We start from the raw sequence: 21,326 nt of genomic DNA, 5'->3' as shown, positions 1-21,326 counted from the left end.
GGTTTCAAATGAAAACAGATATATCAAAGTAAGCTACTAAATTAAAATGAAAAGAAAACCATTCTAATTCACTAAGAAACTTATTGCATGCAGATTCTTCGCCTAAAGAGCTGCTCTTATTTCAGGCTTAATCTTCAAGTCCAAAATATTGACCAAACTGGACAGTCTCTACGACCTCTGATACTTTTAAACCTTCAAGTCAGAGGCAAACACTATTGTTTTAAAGCCCTCTTTAAAAGTTCTCTGAATCCTTTTAGGTTGTGCCAGGCAGTTTCCCAGGCCAGCCAAAGACAAAATGGAGATTCCTTCCCATTGCTTAAATAGACTCCCCCTCAGGGCAGTAATCCATTATTTTACATCTCCCCTTCCCTGGAAAAATACCAGGTATAAAATAGATTCCAGCATCATGTGGTCTGATCACCTCTCTCTCCAGGCCAACCGCCTGCAGGATGTACAGGACAAATAAGGCTGTTTACAAGTTGGAGAGTTGATCTCCAGTCATTAGGCTTCCAGGGCACCAGTAATGACTCCCATTAGCACGTTTTCAAACTATAAGCAGACTCACACTTCATATTTTCAACTTCACATACAAGAATGATACATGTACCAAGAGAGGATATACAGATCCTGCAGACTGTAACATTACATTCGATAAAAGTTACATGAGGTATTTTGTCCAAAGCATCTCTAAGCTATGCACATCTATATTCACAAACCAATTTTCATAAAGCAAGGCGAGGGAGGAACCCTCACAGTGTTATCAAAGTCATTTTAATCAGTATAGACCTAAATTATGGCTTTTAGAGCTGTGCAGAATTACAGGAATTAAAGCTCCATTGTGCTGGCAAGAGAGGGTATTATGAGCCTACAGTAGATGCTGTGGGAGTCAACTGAACAGTGAATAAGCTGTTTTCTCCCCTCTTGCTGTGTTGTTTTGCCAGGGATTAGTAAGGGGACTGCAGGTCACATAGACACACCCAAGCTAGCTTTAATCTAGCTGGCTCAGGTACTGAAGTAGTGAGGCCGCACAGACTTGTGTGGCCTGTATAAGCCTCTCAAGTGGCTAGCATGTGCTGAAACCCATGTTGTTACAGTGTCACTACTCTAGCTCGATTAACTATAGATTTGGCCTGTCTACAGGAGCTGTGATTGCAGTATAGATATCCCTTACACGTGAGCCCTCGGAGCTGATAAGCACTATCAGCAATGCTAGAGTTCATCCTTTAGTTCTCACCCTGTCCTAGTAGCAAAATTATGAACTATGCCTAATGGGTGCATGGGAAAAAATTGACACAGGTGCTGAGCCATTCAAAACTTGGTACTTGGGTATGATTAGATAATGACTGTAAGATCTCCTCCCTCTGTTTTCTTTGGCAACTCATAACAATGAGGAGGTGCCCTCTTCCTAGAGCTCCTTAATCTTCCAAATCTCTGCAATTTTGCTGAATTAAGTCTACCTTCCAGGTCATGAATCCTGCACTCTGCTCCAAAATGGCTACACCAAAAGCCTCTGTATCTCTTCCATTGCTCCAATTATTTTTTATTTCATTTCAGACATGGAGTGAAATACCAATTCAAGTGTAACTTCTCCCTCCCCCCAGGAACAGTAACCTTTTGCCATCTGTGAAATAGCAAGTGTGAATTCTGTGAACTGGGTAAAAGTGATTTTCTCTTTGGTAATGCAGAAGAATGTTTTGGCCTCTTGCTTCCAGTTATCTGTTGAACTTTCTATTTCAAGTACTTGAAGGAAGACATAATCCTACATTCACCCCATGTACCCTCATTGACTCTCAGAAACTCATGTGGCCCATAATCAGGGGTTGAATATGAAATGTAGTGGTAGAAAGATAATTTTTCAATCCTTAATTTAAAAAGGCAGGCAAGTCTAATGGAATTAAATCAAGAAGCAGCCACTTCAGTTAAGTATTACACAATTCCCACTTAAGCCATTTAAAACAGGAGAAAAGTTGAATATACAGTAAACTTCCGATAATCCGGCATCTTTAGGACCCAGGGGGTGCCGGATTATCAGATATGCCGGACTATCAGAAGGGGGGCTAGGAGGGGTCTGGAGTGGGGTGGGAGGGGATGCCACCCCAGACCTCTCATAGCCCCCCCTTGCGATAGTCTGGCTCTGCCCCAGGCATCCCTGATTCAGCCGCTGCTGGTCAGTTTCAGCAGCAGCTGAATCGGGGATGCCTGCAATAGAACAGCTGGGGTGCTGCCGGGTTGGTCCCACAGTGCCAAAGGACGGTGCTGCGGGACCAACCCGGCAGGACCCCAGCTGCTCTGCCCCAGGGGTCCCCGATTCAGCCGCTGCTGAAACAGATCAGCGGCTGATTCCAGGAAGCCCAAGGGGCAGCGCTACGAGACCAACCTGGCAGCACCCCAGCTGCTCTGCTCCCAGCTTCCCCATTTAGCTGCTGATCAGTTTCAGCAGCAGCTGAATGGGGGAATCCTGTCCGGCTGCCCCAGCACTTCCAGGTTCCTGATGGTGCCGGACCATCAGGAGTCCCGGAGCACTGGATGCCAGACTAATGGAGTTTTACTGTACTACAATCCTGCACTGGCAGGAGAGAGACTAGATTTCCTAATAAACATTTGACATCTCTAGTTTTTTATTCCTTCTGTCGTTTTCTTACTCCATGCCACACAAGAAAGCCCATATGGAGCTCCCCCTTTCCCCTCTTTATACTGTGGGTTAATCCAAGTTTGTGGCATTTAAGCAAAATCCAACAGCAAATTATTAAGACTGGAGAAAATTCTATGTGCATTTTCTGCTTGACATAATTACATAAAGAAACTGGATAATTTTCTTTTGGCAAAGCTCAGAGATATCACCACAGAGGAACAGGCAACATCAGTGAAGGGCAGTATAACAATGCCAAGAGCCAAATCTCTTTCTGAAAATGTCAGATTAACTTTAATTTTGTAAAGAACACCACAGTCTGTAGGAGATTATTGCAAATTTATGAAGCTCAGAAACAGAAGTGTGATGGTAAAACCAGTCTACATTGAGATTTTTCTTTAAGTTCCTATTTAAATAAAAAAAATTGTCAGGAACTTTTATTTTTGCATTATTCAACTGGCTTGCCAACGTAGATATTTTTAAAAGCTGCCAGAAAGTGGCTTATAAAGCTGAAGAACAAAACAATTTATGAAGTGCTGAAATTGGCACCTGTCTAACCTGATTGAAAGAATATCGGTGCTTTCAAACCTTGTGATTCTTTACTGTTCTGATCCCGTGTACATTGCTATTATCACGAAAACATTCTTGATATAAACTAAAATGTTAACAAAATCACTAGGATTTTTAGGAATATAGGCCCATGCTAGCTCTGAGTGTGAATTTTAAACTTAGTTTGAATTTTCACATGACTGATGGGCCCAAAGCATATGACCAAAAGAATGAGAACATGAGACAGACATGAACTACTTCAAGACAGACCCAAAAGAGAAAATAACAGAATTCCACTTGTTATTACCTACAGTCCACAACTCAAACCACTCCAACACATTATACACAATCTTCAACCTATCTTGAAAAATGATCCCTCACTCTCAGTGGCCTTGGGAAAAGCCTATTCTCACTTACAGATACCCCCCAACCTGAAATGAATTCTTTTCAGTAACCAAGCTATGCAACCACATCATAAACATCCAGGAATCTAGCCCGGCAATCAGCTGCGGTGCCAACTCTGCCCACGTATTTATACAAGCGAATTCATTACTGGAGCCAACAACATAAGCTACCGAATCAGAGGCTTATTTAACTGCATACCCAGTAATTTGGTCTATGCCATCAAATGCCAGCAATGCCCCACTGCTATATATATTGGACAAATTGGACAGTCCGTATGAGAAAGAATCATCAGGGAAGGGCAGACAAATAACCAGTGGCAAATTTTTAAAGTGCTTGTACACAAATGCTAGGAGTCTGACTAATAAGATGGGTGAACTAGAGTACCTCGTATTAAATGAGGAGATAGACATAATAGGCATCACTGAAACCTGGTGGAATGAGGAAAATCTGTGGGACACAATCATGCCGGGATATAAAATATATAGAAAGGATAGAGCAGGCCGGGTGGGTGGCGGAGTGGCACTGTATGTGAAAGATAATGTAGAATCAAATGAAATAAAAATATTAAGTGAATCAACATGTTCCATAGAATCGCTATGGATAGAAATTCCATGCTCCAATAATAAGAAATTAGCAGTAGGGATATATTACCGACCACCTGACCAGGACAGCGATACTGACATAGAAATGCTGAGGGAGATTAGAGAGGCTACCAAAATAGAGCTCTCTATAATAATGGGGGATTTTAATTACCCCCATATTGACTGGATACATGTCACCTCAGGAAGAGAAGCGGAGATAAAATTTCTCAATGGCTTAAATGACTGCTTCTTGGAGCAGCTAGTGCAGGAACCCACAAGGGGAGAGGCAATTCTCGATTTAGTCCTGAGTGGAGTGCAGGATCAGGTCCAGGATATAACCGTTACAGGACCGCTTGGGAATAGTGACCATAATATAACAACATTCAACATTCCTGTGGTGGGAAGAACACCTCAGCAGTCCAGCACCCTGGCATTTAATTTCAAAAAGGGGAATTACACAAAAATGAGGAGGTTTGTTAAACAGAAATTAAAAGGCACAGTGACTAGAGCCAAATCCCTGAAGGCTGCATGGAAACTTTTTAAAGACACCATAATAGAGGCCCAACTTAAATGTATACCCCAAATTAAAAAACATAGCAAGAGACCTAAAAAAGAGTCACCGTGGCTTAACCACCATGTAAAAGAAGCAGTGAGGGACAAAAAGGTATCTTTTAAGAAGTGGAAGTCCAATCCTAGTGAGATAAATAGAAAGGAACATAAACACTGTCAAATCAAGTGTAAGAATGTAATAAGAAAAGCAAAAAAAGATTTTGAGGAACAGCTAGCCAAAAACTCAAAAAGAAATAACAAAATGTTTTTTAAGTACATTAGAAGCAGGAAGCCTGCTAAAAAGCCTGTGGGTCCCCTAGATGATTGAGCTATAAAAGGAGCAATCAAGGACGATAAAGCCATTGCGGAGAAACTAAATGATTTCTTTGCTTCAGTCTTCACGGCTGAGGATGTTGGGGAGATTCCTGAATCTGCACCGTCCTTTGTGGGTGATGAATCTGAGGAACTGTCCCGGATTGAAGTGTCATTAGAGGAGGTTTTGGAACAAATAGAAAAACTTAATGTTAACAAATCTCCGGGACCGGATGGCATTCATCTAAGGGTTCTAAAAGAACTTAAAGGGAAATTGCTGAGCTATTATCTGTGGTTTGTAACCTATCCTTTAAATCGGCTTCCGTACCTAATGACTGGAAGGCAGGCAACGTGACACCAATATTTAAAAAGGGCTCTAGAGGCGATCCTGGCAATTACAGACCGGTAAGTCTAACTTCAGTACCGGGCAAATTAGTCGAAACAATAGTAAAGAATAAAATTGTGAAGCATGTAGAAGAACATAATTTGTTGGACAAAAGTCAACATGGTTTCTGTAAAGGGAAATCCTGTCTTACTAATCTATTAGAGTTCTTTGAAGGGGTTAACAAACATGCGGACAAGGGGGATCCAGTAGATATAGTATACTTGGATTTTCAGAAAGCCTTTGACAAGGTCCCTCACCAAAGGCTCTTGTGTAAATTACATGGCCATGGGATAAGAGGGAAGGTCCTTTCTTGGATTGAGAACTGGCTAAAAGACAGGAAACAAAGAGTAGGAATAAATGGTAAATTTTCAGATTGGAGAGGGGTAACTAGTGGTGTACCCCAAGGGTCAGTCCTGGGACCAATCCTTTTCAACTTATTCATAAATGATCTGGAGAAAGGGGTAAGGAGTGAGGTAGTAAAGTTTGCAGATGATACCAAACTGTTTAGGATAGTCAAGACAGAAGCAGACTGTGAGGGACTCCAAGAAGATCTCACCAAACTGAGTGATTGGGCAACAAAATGGCAAATGAAATTTAATGTGGATAAGTGTAAATTAATGCACATCGGGAAAAATAACCCCAACTATATGTACAGTATGATGGGGGCTAATTTGGCTACGACAAATCAGGAAAGAGATCTTGGAGTTATCGTGGACAGTTCTCTGAAAACTTCCACACAGTGTGCAGCGGCGGTCAAAAAGGCAAATAGGATGCTAGGAATTATTACAAAAGGGATAGAAAATAAGACCCAGAACATCTTACTGCCCCTGTATAAAACTATCGTATGCCCACATCTTGAATACTGTGTACAGATGTGGTCTCCTCACCTCAAAAAAGATATTTTGGCCTTGGAAAGGGTTCAGAAAAGGGCAACTAAAATGATTAGGGGTTTGGAACGGGTCCCATATGAGGAGATGCTAAAGAGACTGGGACTTTTCAGTTTAGAAAAGAGGAGACTGAGGGGGGATATGATAGAGGTCTATAAAATCATGAGTGGTGTGGAGAGGGCTGATAAAGAAAAGTTATTTATTAGTTCCCATAATAGAAGAACTAGAGGACACCAAATGAAATTAATGGGTAGCAGGTTTAAAACTAATAAAAGGAAGTTCTTCACACAGCGTGTTGTCAACCTGTGGAACTCCTTACCAGAGGAGGCGGTGAAGGCTAGGACTATAATAGAGTTTAAAGAGAAGCTGGATACATTCATGGAGGTTAGGTCCATAAAAGGCTATTAGCCAGGGGATAAAATGGTGTCCTTGGCCTCTGTTTGTCAGAGGCTGGAGAGGGATGGCAGGAGACAAATCACTTTATCATTGTCTTCGGTCAACCCTCTCTGGGGTACCTGGTGTTGGCCACTGTCGGTAGACAGGATACTGGGCTAGATGGACCTTTGGTCTGACCCAGTACGGCCGTTCTTATGTTCTTATGTTCTTATGTTATCAATGGACACAAATCAGATATCCGTAAAGGGAACATACAGAAACCTGTTGGGGACACTTTAATCTACCTGGTCACACTTTAAAAGATCTCCAAGTGACTATCTTGTTACAGACCAAATATACAATCCAAATACACAGAGAAAGGTTAGAATTACAATTAATTCATAAATTTAATTCTCACACGTATGGCCTCAATCGAGATAATGGATGGCTGGGACATTATCAACCAAACAAACAATGAAGGTGCCAACAGCTCTTTGTCTGTGTAGATTCTTGTGTTAGTACTCACTCTTCCTCTCTAATTGCTACCCTATGATCCTTATCTGCTTCTTTTAACTATCCAATTTTTAGGTGCTTAGGGTATGTCTACACTACCCCCCTAGTTCGAACTAGGGGGGTAATGTATGCATACCGAACTTGCTAATGAAGCCCGGGATTTGAATTTCCCGGGCTTCATTAACATAAAGCCGGCGCCGCCATTTTTAAAAGCCGGCTAGTGCGAACCCCGTGCCGCGCGGCTACACGCGGCACGGACTAGATAGTTCGGATTAGGCTTCTAATCCGAACTATCTGTACGCCTCGTGGAACGAGGTGCATACATTACCCCCCTAGTTCGAACTTGGGGGGTAGTGTAGACATACCCTAATAGATTACCAGTTTAGCCTATTTGGTTTTCCCTTTAATATTTACATACTCTCGGCATACCCCACCCCCTTTCCCCCCCAATCCTCTGCCCTCCTCCTGCACACCTACCCTCTCCCAGACCCTGTACCCCAATATCCTGCACCCCCTCCTATATCCCTGGCTCTAGTCACACACCCCTCCCAGACCGTGCACACCAATCCTCTACCATCGGTCACAACCCAAATCTCTGTACCCATTCCATCACTCTTACCCCAGCTCACAATCTCCTCCCAGACCTAGCTCAGAATCCTCTCTGCACTCATACCCCTTGCCAGACCTTGCACCATCTCCTACATCCCTTCTCCAGGTCAGAATCCTCTCCTCACCCCATATCCCTCCCAGACTCTTTACCCCCTTCTGCACTCCAGTCTTCTGTCCCAGATCACAACCCCCTCCTTCATTCAAACTCCCTTCCAAATCCCAGACCCCTTCCGGCACTCCAACCCCTTACCCCAAACTCCCTTCTACATCCAACCTCCATCACAGACCCCACACTTCCTCCATTAATATCATGAAGGGGTGCAGTACTTGACAAATCCTTGGAGTGGTCCCCCTATACAAAATTATTGTCGACCCCTGATCAAATAAATGTTTTCCATCTAAAGTACCATGATTCTTTGATTTAGGAAGCATGCATAAGAACATAAGAATGGCCATACTGGACTAGACCAAAAGTCCGACAGTGGCGAAAGCCAGGTGCTCCAGAAGGAATAAATAGAACAGAAACACATCAAGTGATCCATACATTTTTGTTTTCATCACCAAAAGACAAAAGTCTTGTTACTTTGTAACATAGGGGTTCCTTTTAACCAGTGGTCCCCAACCCAGTGCCCGCGGGCGCCATAGTGCCCACCGGGCCATTTATGTGTGCCCGCAGAACAATCTGGGCTGGCCCCGCCCCCGGGTGTGCGGCAGGTGCCAGCCCCAGGTGCATGGCCGGCCCCGGCCCCAGCCCCGGCCCCGGGTGTGCCGTGCGTGCTGGTGCCGGCCCTGGCCTCGGCCTTGGGTGCGCGGCACCTGGGCAGCCCCTGCCCGGGGTCACGGCACATGCCGGTGCCGGCCCCGGGCGTGTGGCGCATGCTTGGTCCTGCCTCCAGTCACGCGGCCTGTGAGTGGTCCCGCCCCCGTACGCGCAGCGCGTAAGCGGCCCCGCCCCCAGGTGCCCGGCAGCCCCAAAACGTTGGGGACCATTGCTTTTAACCATCTATGGGTATAAGAAGTCTCACTAATAATACATTTTATCAGATTGGGAAGATGTGCTATTTCAACAATCAAATTTTCCTTCTGGGTTAAGTGAAAAGATGAAACAAACAAAAAAAGGATGTTTGAAATGTAAAGTCTCTTAATGACTTAAATGACACAGGATTAATCTTTCAGAAAATCGTGGAGGCAAAAATCCCATCAGTAACAATGCAAAGGTTCTAATATATTGCTATGACAAGGTAAAAATTAAAAGCGAAGAAATGCTTGACTTAATTTTACTTTAAAACATCCACTTATTTACAAGCCTTAAGATACATATTGCAAATTTCATTACTTTAACATAGCTAAACAACCCATGAACTGATAAACGAAGACATACTTACAGAAATATTAGTCTGGTTCTTAAATTACATCTTTGTAATGCCACTGAAGTTGATAAAGTTACTCAGTCTGGTGCAACTGAGTTAAGAATCCAGTCTTATTCATCTGGTAGAAACAACAGGAAAAGGTTTGCTATAGAAAGGCAATAAAATGCTGCCATGCAATTTGGTGAGTGACTCCCATTCGTGGTATGCCAAAGTCAGGGTTATATATGAATCAGTCAGGCCAATCTGTTTAGCTATTCCTGGGATAACCTTTCCCATGTGTGTAAAATAAAACAACAACAACACTACAACAAACCAAACATTATTGATCTTCTTTGTGAATGTAGTGAAACACTTTAGTTCCTATTAATTTTTAAAATAGCAACAAATATTTCACAAGGAAGAAGATAAGCAACCTTTACTCATGCTAGAGAAGCATGCCTTGTGCTTTTTAATATTCCCTGCTCTTTCCTTTCAGCTGACTCTTTCTTTTGCACACTGCTGATTAATGAGAAATTGCAATTTGTGCGAGCAAAATGACTTACGAAGCAAACAAGTAAGCCTGCAAAGTACACAGTTTAACTCATTTTTAAATAGTCCTCTATCTGGGTGAGACATCTGCATAAATAATCCAGGATTGCCCTTAAATAAAATCCTAATTTGATTCATCAATCTCAGGGCCAGTACTGTAAGGCTGTACTCAGAGCCGGAGCAGGGAACCTTTTTTGTCTTGGTGGCTGCTGACCCACAGAAAAATCAGTTGGGGGCTGCACACTAGTGAGAAGCCAAAAAAAAAAACCCCTCCTCATTGACATGACCCCCACCTGAGAAGGAGAAAGACTCTCCTCATATTCCCCTCACACACCAAAGCCTGGGGGGGACAGCCTAGTAGATTTTGTGTGCTCCAGCCCTGCAGTGAAGTTGAGGTGGGTCTGGAGCACCCTAATGAGGCTCCCTAATGAGCCCTGATGGCCAAATCCAGGCAAGCTGGGGGCCACATTGGGACCCTGGGCCTCAGGGCCCCATCCCTGCTTTAGAGTAATCCAACAAGACTCTTTCCATGAGTAAGGTTACTCTCCTGATCGAGGATCTGCAAGATCCCCCCCTAATATAACAAAATGTGGCATATAATACATGGAACAAAGGGAAAAAAGCAGCCAAAAATTGCAACATTTTTTTAAAAGTGCAAAATACATATTTAATACATATTAAAAAGAAAGAAAATAAACTGAATTCTGTATTGCCAGATATATTCTGTATAATTAGCACAACATTAGTAAGATGTTTTCCTCTCCTCTGGAGCTGAAAGAACAGTAGCACCATAAGGGATTTTTTTTTTCAACCAAAATTTCTAATGTAGGTGTAAACTGGAGCCTGGAAAAAAGTAGGTACAAGTACTGTTTCACTCTCCTTGTTGTGCTCCAGCATAACTCCTTGCTGGAGCTAATGCGAGTGTTTAATCTTTTCAGAACTTTTTGTTAAACCTGAGTCAAACTAAGAGGCATTACAAACCATGATAAATGCAAAGCCTGTTCATGAACTACCAGCCACTGTCAAGGAGAGAAACACATCTAACAATGTTTGGATTGAACCTGGGGACTGAATGGCTTCGCACAATGATTTAGAGCAGATTACATTTAGGTTTTTATATATACAGTCAGCACTGAATGAAGCGAATCTAACGTTGCTATTCAAATCACGACATATGCAGTCCGAGTCTGAGCACCTGCAGTCCTGTCAATACAATGTTTCACTCATTCTATCTTTTTAATATGCATGTTTTGCTCAGAGCTGCTTTTATTCCCCTTTGTTGTGTCATTAATTAATGGGAGATTGCCATGAATGCAAAAGGAGAGGGTTTGAAAAGCAAGCAAATCTTGTTCATACAGTTACTTGAATGCAGCCTATATTTTCTGATAAATGTTTCACTTTGGCTTTTCACTACAATCCTCTTACTGCTCCTTTCCAAACTGGCTTTCCTCTCCATTTCCCCAATACTTTTCCCTCCTGTCCTCATATAGCCATATTCCCCTTCCCTCTGTTTCAACTCCCTTTGATCTTTTCTCCCCTCGATTTCTGCACATGCACCCTTGTTCTCAATGCTTAACACCCCCGTCCCCCGTGGCATGGGATCCAGATACTCTTGCCTTTCCCAATACTGATGTGATGATGTTTCACCAGGAGGAGATAGGAGTATGTTTGCAGGTGAATTATAACCTCCCTCAATTTTACAGACCTCTGAGTATAAACTTTGTCTTGCTTTCATTTCATGCAATCTTTGATCACCTCCTACTCCCCGATTTTCACTTGAACCCAATGACCAATGAAATACCTGGTTTTCACATTGTAATTATGCAAGTAAATGCAAAATATATGCTCAAATTTGAAAGTAATTTTTTTTCCTTGGAAAATTGAGAATTGTGACATAGGTGCGATTTCTTTTTTCTCTCTTAAAATTCTTCCTTTACAAGTTCCTAGCAAAATCTCAAACGCCAGGGGACATCTCCTATAGACCATAATCAACATACACGCCCATTTACTTTAGAGAAACTACTCCTGATAGACTCTGTTGTGCGAGGAATATCAGATCTTATCATTTTCAAGTACTTTAGTATTTTATTAAGAATATTTTGCGCACCTGGAATCATTACAGCAAGAAGGCTCCATACAATCACACCTGTGATGTGTTTCCTTGCCTGACTTCCCAGTGGAGCATAGCTTCACCACTGCAGACTAAATAGAAAGAATGCTAGCTATCCAAACCAGGCAGATTTGTACAAGTCCAGTACAGCCATCTAAGCAATTTACTTCAATACATTTCTTCCGCACAAAATTCTCTGACACTGAATTCAAGGAAAAGGTAGCAACAGATTTTTGAGATAATTCTGCCTTCACTAGTTTGTTTGTGTTTTTTCAGACGACCTTCAGATGATCTTCTAAATGGGCAACTCATGTAGCAAGCCTTGATTTGTCCTTTAAGTATTTACACATTAACCTGCTTTTGTAACAGTTTAGGTGTTAGAAACAGAAAGGCTACTTTCTCAGGCAATTGTGAAGCTAACACATTTTAGTGATGCCAGAATTGGTAACCTGTAATATCACTGTCCTAGCAATTCCTGGAGCTCCAGGGTATGAAAATCACAGTGTGAAGCCAGTTTCAAATCACATACATTATTGAAAAGCTCTTCTCCTTCAGTTTCTTGAGAACTGTGTAGATGGATTGTTTGCATACATACATACTGAGTTGACTGTTTAGATGGTAAGGAATTGGAGTCTGACTTTCATTAGCAGCCTCCCATTTTCTACTTATTTTTTCCTACTGGTAAACAATTTCAGTGGTAATGTTATGGGCAGTTTATGAAAATATTTGTTGTATCAGATGTTTAGCTGACTCATTTCGGTTGCAAATAATTAGACATCTAAGTGCTATAAGATATTTCTTTAATTATCATTTGAACTCACAGATCCATGCAGGCACGAAAAAGTGGATGCAAAACTCGAGACCATGCAAAGGCCCTTCTGAATTAAATGCTAAAATGTGGTGAACGTATGCACCAAGTCTTCCAGCAGTATAAATTAGTCCTAAGACTATAATTAATCACAGATGAATACCTGACAGATATATCCAAAAGAGTAAAATATAACACAGTGCAAACCATAATTTGTTTCAACACGGTATTTCCGGCCTTGTTTCAAGATGTATGCAACACTTTTACCTGACAAATTATACTCATGAAAAAAATCACAAAGTGGTACTATATATTTTAAAAAGTAGAGGCTAAGATCCATATGCAGGAAATGGTTTCATACACACACAGGCACACACACACACACCTCCCAAGCAAATGGCGCAAACAGATATTTATGGATGCAAAGTACTGTTAATTTGAACATTATGTGATACACATAAACAAATGCATATTTTGTGCAAGCAGCTGTCACTGTTTATTATTTGTAATAAGTGGTCTGAACTTCTAAAGTCTTTTTTTGCAACTGTTCCAGATAGTAAGTAGCCTGGTGAATCTTGTAGCAAAAATATAATGAAAAGTAATCCGAATGTAGAAAACATGACCATATATTCATGTAATTAAAGACTATACCATCATGCATATGTACTGGGGGGCAGATTAAGGTTCAACACGCTTAGCTGAAACTTTCAAAAAAGTCTTCATAAAAGAGAGACTTAATGTGGAAAATTTTTACTTCAGTGCTTAAAGCTTGGCAAAATTGAAGCTGCTTGAAACAGGGTCTTTATAATGAGAAGTGATAGGCAATCTTATAGGTGACAATACCAGGTCTACTAGCAGTATATACATACACACACACTCACACACACAGCCAAAGACTTACAGTGTAAGCCTAATCAGGCTAGTTTTCATTTTACATCCACAAAATGTTATCTATCATGCTCATTTCTGAAATTTTGTGTTGAGAATGACTTGATTAGTAATTTCTGTAGCTGAAGAGGATAAGGCGGCAGCTAGAAATACTTGAATACTTTCTTCCTCTGTCGTGCATGACTCTCACCAAAGCTTCTCTTCATTTATCTTTTGTTGTGATTTGGGGGGTGTAATGCCCCACAAAACCAAGGAAGATGATGACAATGACAATGACAACGAAGTTGATGATGGATGATGAAAATACACACCAGCTGAAACTACATTAAAAATGGAGATTGCTGCTGGTGGGCCTTCCCGGCTCACCACTGCTTACTCAACTTCCATTTACCATCGAGGACTTAGGGTATATAGCTGTTAAGCAGCTAGTAAAGAGTCTCTTCTCTACAACAGACTTTGGGGCAATAAAGGCCATGCAGGGGTGACCACATGGAAAATATGATAACCTTATCCCTATGGCTAAAGAGCTAGAAAAATGATAATATGGAAAAAGTTGAAGCTTCAGATGCTGTGTCCATTTTTTATACAAAATTCAATGTGGATAATGCTATAAAAGTCTCTCATACTGTTAGAGAGGAGGATGCTGTTCTCCAGAGAAAAATGGAAATGAAAGAAATTCAGATTAAAAACAAAAATGCTGTTTAAAAAAGGTGCAGCCTTACTTCAGCCTGACTAACTTTAATAGGGAGACGATCAAGAAGAGGTCCAATTGGTGCTAACTGCAATAGTATTGTGAGGGGGACATCTTTGTGCTAAGTACAAAACAATATAACATATTATAAAATGGCTTTGTTACTCCCTTCTTTCAGGTTGTAAAAATGATGATTGTCGTTGTATTGACATTTGCAATTTGCTGGCTGCCCTACCACATTTACTTCATAGTTACAGGGATCTACCAACACTTAAATCGGTGGAAATACATTCAGCAAATTTACCTAGGCAGCTTTTGGCTGGCCATGAGCTCCACAATGTACAATCCCATTATCTACTGCTGCCTTAATAAGAGGTAAGTGAGAATTATGAAACTGTTGGGTATGTGTGAGCTTAGCCAGAATATATATGATTTGACTGTGAAAGTGGCAAAGGAAATTTTATTTCAATAGTAAAGATTCTCAACAAGAGAAAAAATATGTACCATGTGAGGTGAAAGTCCTTCATCAGGTTTCTGTTCAATGCTAATGTAATTCTTCCAATGAATACCTGTGACATTGACAAATGTAAGAGCAAAATTTAGCCCTCCTCCTGTCAAGTAACACATGCAGAACATTTAATAAAAATGAATGGATGTGCCACTTGTCAGGGCTTGCAGAACAAGGCCCTAATTGTTTCAAATGCACCAAATATAAGTTAAGGTGCTTTGTTACTGGAGTATGTGAAATCTATACAGTATGCTTACTAATCAGTATTCCAAAGACAGCTGACTTTACACAATAGGGGATTGGGATGCAATTTAAAATAAAGCTTTTATTGTAGTATTATAAATCACATACATCATAATATTGCTATTATACATTGCAGTCTCAATTGGATGATAAAATGTTCATAGCATTATTACTCCGTACTCATATGCAGTTGGAGATGCTGAAGATAAAGTCACACCTACTCCTAGGTTCTTATTTTCAAGGGGGCTGCATTTGCAATTGATGTAACTGGGATTTATGGGTGAAAAAAAATCAGGCCACAATTATTTAAGGGGCTTTTTACAGGCATGAGTCACCTTGCCTACATCAGATTGCAGGATCGTGGTCTAGATTGGTATGATTCAGAATAGGTATCTTTACACCTCTTCACAGATGATATTGCCCTTAATTTTACATATCAGATCATTTTTCAGTTTTTCCATTAGTATTACTGAACTGAAGCCATCAAGAGCTTGAGAGAGAACTTGGTTAAGGAGACAGACTAACCCTTCTATTACTCATCCAGGCCATACTGTCTGGGACAGGGGCCCCGCAAGCCAGAAACATGCTGAATTCAGTAAGGGTATGTCTACACTACCCTCCTAATTCGAAGTAGGAGGGTAATGTAGGCATACCGCACTTGCAAATGAAGCCCGGGATTTGAAATTCCCGGGCTTCATTTGAATGAAGCCGGCCGGCGCCATTTTTAAATGCCGGCAGTTCGAACGCCTCATTCCACGAGGAGTACAGCTAGTTCGGATTAGGCAGCCTAATCCGAACTAGCTACTCCGTGCCGCGTGTAGCTGCGCGGCACAGGGTTCGAACTGCCGGCATTTAAAAATGGCGCCGGCCGGCTTCATGCAAATGAAGCCCGGAAAATTCAAATCCCGGGCTTCATTTGCAAGTGCGGTATGCCTACATTACTCTCCTACTTCGAATTAGGAGGATAGTGTAGACATACCCTCAGAAAGCAGAAAAGACAGGCAGCTGCCACCTCCCCACACAGCACAGAGGCAGCAACCCAAAGCGGCCAACCTCAGCCAGCATGATAAGTGATTCTGTCCTGCCCCTTCTGGTCCCCACTTGCCAGGGATAGGAACCATGGCAGGTGCTGTAGAAGAAGTACAGGGCCCATCTATATCCCCTCTGTCAAGTTGAGCAAAAATCGGGGGCACTTGACCCTGCATTGGCCCCCCAATATTGCCTATGCAGTTTAACCAAATATCTTTCTTCTCAGATTCCGGGCTGGTTTCAAGAGAGCATTCCGTTGGTGCCCATTTATCGAGGTGTCCAGCTATGATGAGCTGGAGCTAAAGGCTGCCAGGTTTCATCCCACCCGGCAAAGTAGCATGTACACTGTCTCCAGAATGGAGTCCACCACCACCGTGGTGTTTGATCCCAATGATGGTGATCATTCCAAGTCCTCCCGTAAGAAAAGAGCTGCTGCGCGGGACACAAGCGTCAATGGCTATTCGTGCAGGAATTCGAAAACCACTTCAACAGCCTCAAGTTTTACCAACTCCCCCTATACATCAATAGATGAGTATTCCTAAGGCCCTGGGTAAAATTTTTGATGGGTGTGAAAAGAACAGTATTGCACATGAAAGCAACAATGCTCTTCTACCATCCAAGCTACAGGATGACAGATGAGATTTAGTCAACAAGTCCTAGTTGTAAATACCATATGATTTATTGGCCCTGCTTATGTTTGTGCTTTTTTTTTTTTTTTTTTTTTTGTGGGCGGGGGGTGGGGAGAAAAGGAATTATAAGACATCTGTTTTGTTTACATGAGTATGAAAACACAGTGGCATCTTGTTCATAGAAATGTTTATTAGGATTGTTTAAAGCAACACAACATAACTCTTCCTCCTGTATGAGGAGCAAGTGCTGACCTGCAGCTGACTTGCTGATATTTAAGTTTCACTCACTGAAATGTAACCAGGCAGCTTCAAACTAACTATAGTTCAAACTGTACTGGAGTTTTACATTATTTATGAATTCTACAGGATGAAAATTACATAAGATTGGGTTAAAATTCCTTTTGTATCAAGTCCTGGTAAGGTCCAAATTCAGTTCACTGTTGTACAAGTTCAGAGCCTAAGCCTACTTGCTTTATTCATGAGCATGGTCCTATTGAAGTCAATGCTGATGGAACTGAGCCCAGTACAGAGGCTTAACTGTGCACCTCTTAAATTCCACTTAAGACTCTCTCAGATGCTCAAAATAGGGCTTGAACGGTTCACGTGCCTTGTTCCAACCCTTGCATCTGCAGATATACCACCTCGTGTGAGGCAAATAGGACTTATTCGACCTCCAGTTGGAGTGGTTTTCAGTGGGGCTATACCAGACTACAAACTCATAGTAAAGGTTCTAAAACATAGTGGCTACATCTAGACTGGCATGATTTTCCGGAAATGCTTTTAACGGAAAAGCTTTCCGTTAAAAGCATTTTTAGAACGGAGCATCTAGATTGGCACGGACGCTTTTCCGCAAAAACGCACTTTTTGCGGAAAAGTGTCTGTGCCAATCTAAATGCGCTTTTCTGCAAAAAATCCCCGATCACTATTTTCGCGATCGGGGCTTTTTTGCAGAAAACAAAGCTAAGCTGTCTACACTGGCCCTTTTGCGCAAAAGTTTTGCACAAAAGGACTTTTGCCCAAATGGGAGCAGCATAGTATTTCTGCAAGAACACTGACAATCTTACATGAGATCGTCAGTGCTTTTGTGGAAATACAAGCGGCCAGTGTAGACAGCTGGCAAGTTTTTCTGGAAAAGCGGCTGATTTTCCAGAAAAACTGGCCAGTCTAGATACAGCCAGTCTGTATCACCAGATCACAGTTAAACATGGATCAGTGCTTTCCTGCTGACGTATGAAAAGCTACTTCCTTAGTAAAAATCACCAGGAGTCCTGTGTGACCTAAAAGTCTCATATTTATTTGAGCATAGTCTTTCATTGGCAAAAATTCACTTTGTCTGATGCATTCTAAATAGAAGTATGGATACATCTGACACAGTGGGTCTTTGCCCACAGAAGCTTCTGCCCAGATGATTTTTTTAGTCTTTGAGGTCCCACAGGACTACTTGTTATTTCTGCAGATAGTTTGACCCAAGGCAAAAGAGAACTTATGAGAGCTCTTCATCCTGGCAGCTTTCCATCATTTTGTGCTAAAAAATGGTTCAGTGTGCTTTGGCACAACTGAAACCCCAAACCTGAACTCCATCCCTACTCAAACTTTATTCTGAACTCTAACCGAATCCTAACCCATATTTTGTAATTGGCACCACCACTTGGGTATGGCTCTTGACACTGGGAACATAATTCCAACAGTCCTTTGAGACATTTGTGTGATGTTTATGGCATATGAAAAATTATCCTTCATCAAGGTCTCCACAGGGCTTCAGAGAATTGCAGTGCTGTTCAATGAACTCAAAGGGCGCGTCTATACTGGCAAGATTTGCTCAAAAGCAGCCGCTTTTGTGCAAAAACTTGCCAGCTGTTTACACTGGCCGCTTGAATTTGTGCAAGAGCACTGATGTTCTAATGTAAGAATTCAGTGCTTCTTGCGCAAATACTTTGACGCTCCCGCTCAGGGATAAGCCCTCTTGCACAAGAATACTTGCGCAAGAGAGCCAGTGTAGACAGGCACCTTAATTTTTTGCGCAAGAAAGCCCGGTGGCTAAAATGGCCATCGGAGCTTTCTTGCGCAAAAGCGCGTCTATACTGGGCACAGATGCTTTTGCGCAAAAGCACTTTTTGCGCAAAAGCATCCATGCCAATCTAGACGCTCTAGATTATTTGTGGAAATAATGCCAGTCTAGACACAGCCTAAGGGTTTACTTTGGAATCCAACCTTAATCGGTCCTCTGTTTCTATACTTACAAAATAGTATAAATCAATCATTTCAATGCCTAAGTACTTAGTATTGTGACATTAGTGGGTTCAATCTAACCTGAGCTATCTACAAAGAGTTGCAACTACTTGCACCTGCAAATTGTACATCTAAAAATAGGGCCCAGTGTTTAGAAATCTGTCCTTATAGACCATAGTTGTCCCAATATGCATTTTCCCCACAAATTGTGCAGTCTTATGGGTGCATATTTAAATCTTGTGAACACATTTTTGGAAGCTCATTTGTAAAAATGAGTTTGCTCATTTGTAAATATGAAACAAAAATCTTAGGGTCCTATTTTTTGTATTAGATGAAAACAATTCTTTTTTAAAATTACTTCCTGGGGTAAGAGCCCAAGGAGTTGGAGATCCTTTTGAGTGCTTCTGCAAACCTCTGTTTTCCACTGAAGACACCGGGCTAAATCTTGAAATCTGTGTCCAGGGGTTACCTTGTCCTTACTCAGGCTGACTGCCACTCAAAGTCTAATTGCTTGAACAAGCACTTAGGCTATGGCTAGATTGTATTGCTTTTCTGGATACCGGAATTATCCCCCAGAAGCAATGCTGCATGCAAGGAACGTGTCCACTTTTTCAAAAAAAAATTCAAAAGATTGGATGCGCTCTTTCACCATCCCTGTAAACCTCGTTCTACGAGGAATAAGGGATGTCTCCAAAGAGCACTTTCTTTCACAATTTGGCACTATGTAGACACACCAAATTTTGAAAGAGACTCTTTTGAAAGTAAATAAAAAACCCAAATTGTGTATCTTTTTCCGATTTAACAGTGCGGTCTAGATGTAGCCTAATTAGTAAGAATTTCAGGATTTTGCCCAGTATGGGTTGAGGGCACTCAGCACTATTTAAAAGTCATTCTGAACCTTGGTGATCAGACCATAAATTTGCTAATCCTGAGTCTTTAATGACTCATTTCTATTGTTGCTGGATAGCAAGGGAAATTTCTAAGACTTCCTCTATTTAGGGCATGTCAACACTAGGAAATTATTTTGAAATAACTTATTTTGAAATAATAACTCCCAAAATAATAATATATTTCGAAATAGCATGTCTACACTACAGGGAATCCTCAAAATTAGTCCAAGGCAGGCTCCCTGAATGTGGATGCGCTACCTCGACTTAGAGCTCCAGGAAGCACTGAGGAGTAATTACTTTGAATGACTCTGGGGAGCAGTTATTTTGAAATAGCAGCAGTGGAGCGTCCATACTACCGCTATTTCGAAACAAGCACTATTCCTTGTGGACAGCAGAAGTTATTTTGAAACAATCAGCCCGTTATTTTGAAATAACAGGCTTGGTAGTATGGACACTCCTCTTGTTATTTCAAAAAGAGGGGAATTGTTTTGAAATAGCTCCATAGACCAGGGCTTAGACAAGGTGGATGAAACAACAGTATTTGATGAAATAATAGCCTGAATAGTGATGATACTGGATTCTGTAACTTCCACGTTTGCAAAACACTTAACTATGAAATAACCCCTTTATGGCTTTAATATCAGAATTTTCCCATTTTTCTTCAATACGAGAACTATTGTATGATCCAGAAGTATTAACGTGTGACACAGTTTAGATCCCTAGCTATTTAATACACATGGGAGTGAACAAACAACAAATACAAATCTTTTCTATAATATACAGCATCTTTTCTATAATATATATAGAAATATGGTAAACGTAGATACTATCACACATAATAAGCCTTTAGTCTTTATGCACATTAAAACCATGATGTTTTTGATGGGCATAAAGAACTGAAAGCATTTTGTGTAACAGAAGTAAGATTAAAAATAGCTATGGGTATGTCTACACTACAGCACTAATTCGAACTAACTTAGTTAATTTGAATTAAGCTAATTCGAACTGGCACATCTAGACTTAAAAACTAGTTCGAATTAGCGTTTTTCTAATTCGAACTAGCATGTCCACATTGAGTGGACCCTGAACCGAAGTTAAGGCTGGCTGGAAGCAGTGCCAGCAGGGCATCAGGTTACGAATTAGAGTGTGGAGCTGCTGCCTCAGGCTAGCCGAGGGCTGTGCTTAAAGGGACAGGACCCCTACCCCGGACAGACAGTTCTCAGGGTTCCCCGCTTGCTTGTCTACCTCGACGAGGGAAAGCAAAGTGGTCCTGTTTTGGAGTGCCCTGAGTGCCCACACTCGGCACATCACAGCACTCAGCCATCAGCCCGGCTGCACTTGCTGCAGGCTGCCATCTGGGGAGTCAATCGGGGGGCTGTCAGAATCCAGGAGACCCTGCAGGAGAGCTTCCACCCCGAGGAGCCCTCAGAGCCACCCCAGTCCTCCCTATCGGGGGCTCGTACCTCATTCCTCCCTCACCTCCTTCCACTTACCCCTTCCTAGCCTCCCTTCCTGATGTAAAAAATAAAGGACACGTGTGTTCAAAAATAGAAACTCTCTTTATTTAAAAAAACTGGGGGGAGGGGGATTAACCTCTGGGGAGACTGGG

The 21,326-nt window shown here is 41.6% G+C and overlaps 1 protein-coding gene across 2 annotated transcripts in view; it reads left to right on the top strand.

The window, feature by feature from the left end:
- Positions 1–16,511, top strand: part of TACR3 (tachykinin receptor 3) — a 69,621-nt gene extending 53,110 nt beyond the window's left edge. The window contains exons 4-5 of one of the 2 annotated variants that reach the window (XM_006133164.3): positions 14,368–14,564; positions 16,196–16,511. In XM_006133164.3, coding sequence (XP_006133226.1) covers positions 14,368–14,564; positions 16,196–16,511 — 513 coding nt within the window. Of the gene's footprint in view, positions 1–14,367; positions 14,569–16,195 lie in introns of those variants that run through there. The other variant, XM_075929681.1, reaches the window with a different exon arrangement.
- Positions 16,512–21,326: the final 4,815 nt, after the last annotated feature.

This window comes from Pelodiscus sinensis, chromosome 5 (genome assembly GCF_049634645.1).
Source record: "Pelodiscus sinensis isolate JC-2024 chromosome 5, ASM4963464v1, whole genome shotgun sequence".
Classification (NCBI taxonomy): Eukaryota; Metazoa; Chordata; order Testudines; family Trionychidae; genus Pelodiscus; species Pelodiscus sinensis.
This window is presented reverse-complemented; position numbering and strand designations above follow the sequence as displayed.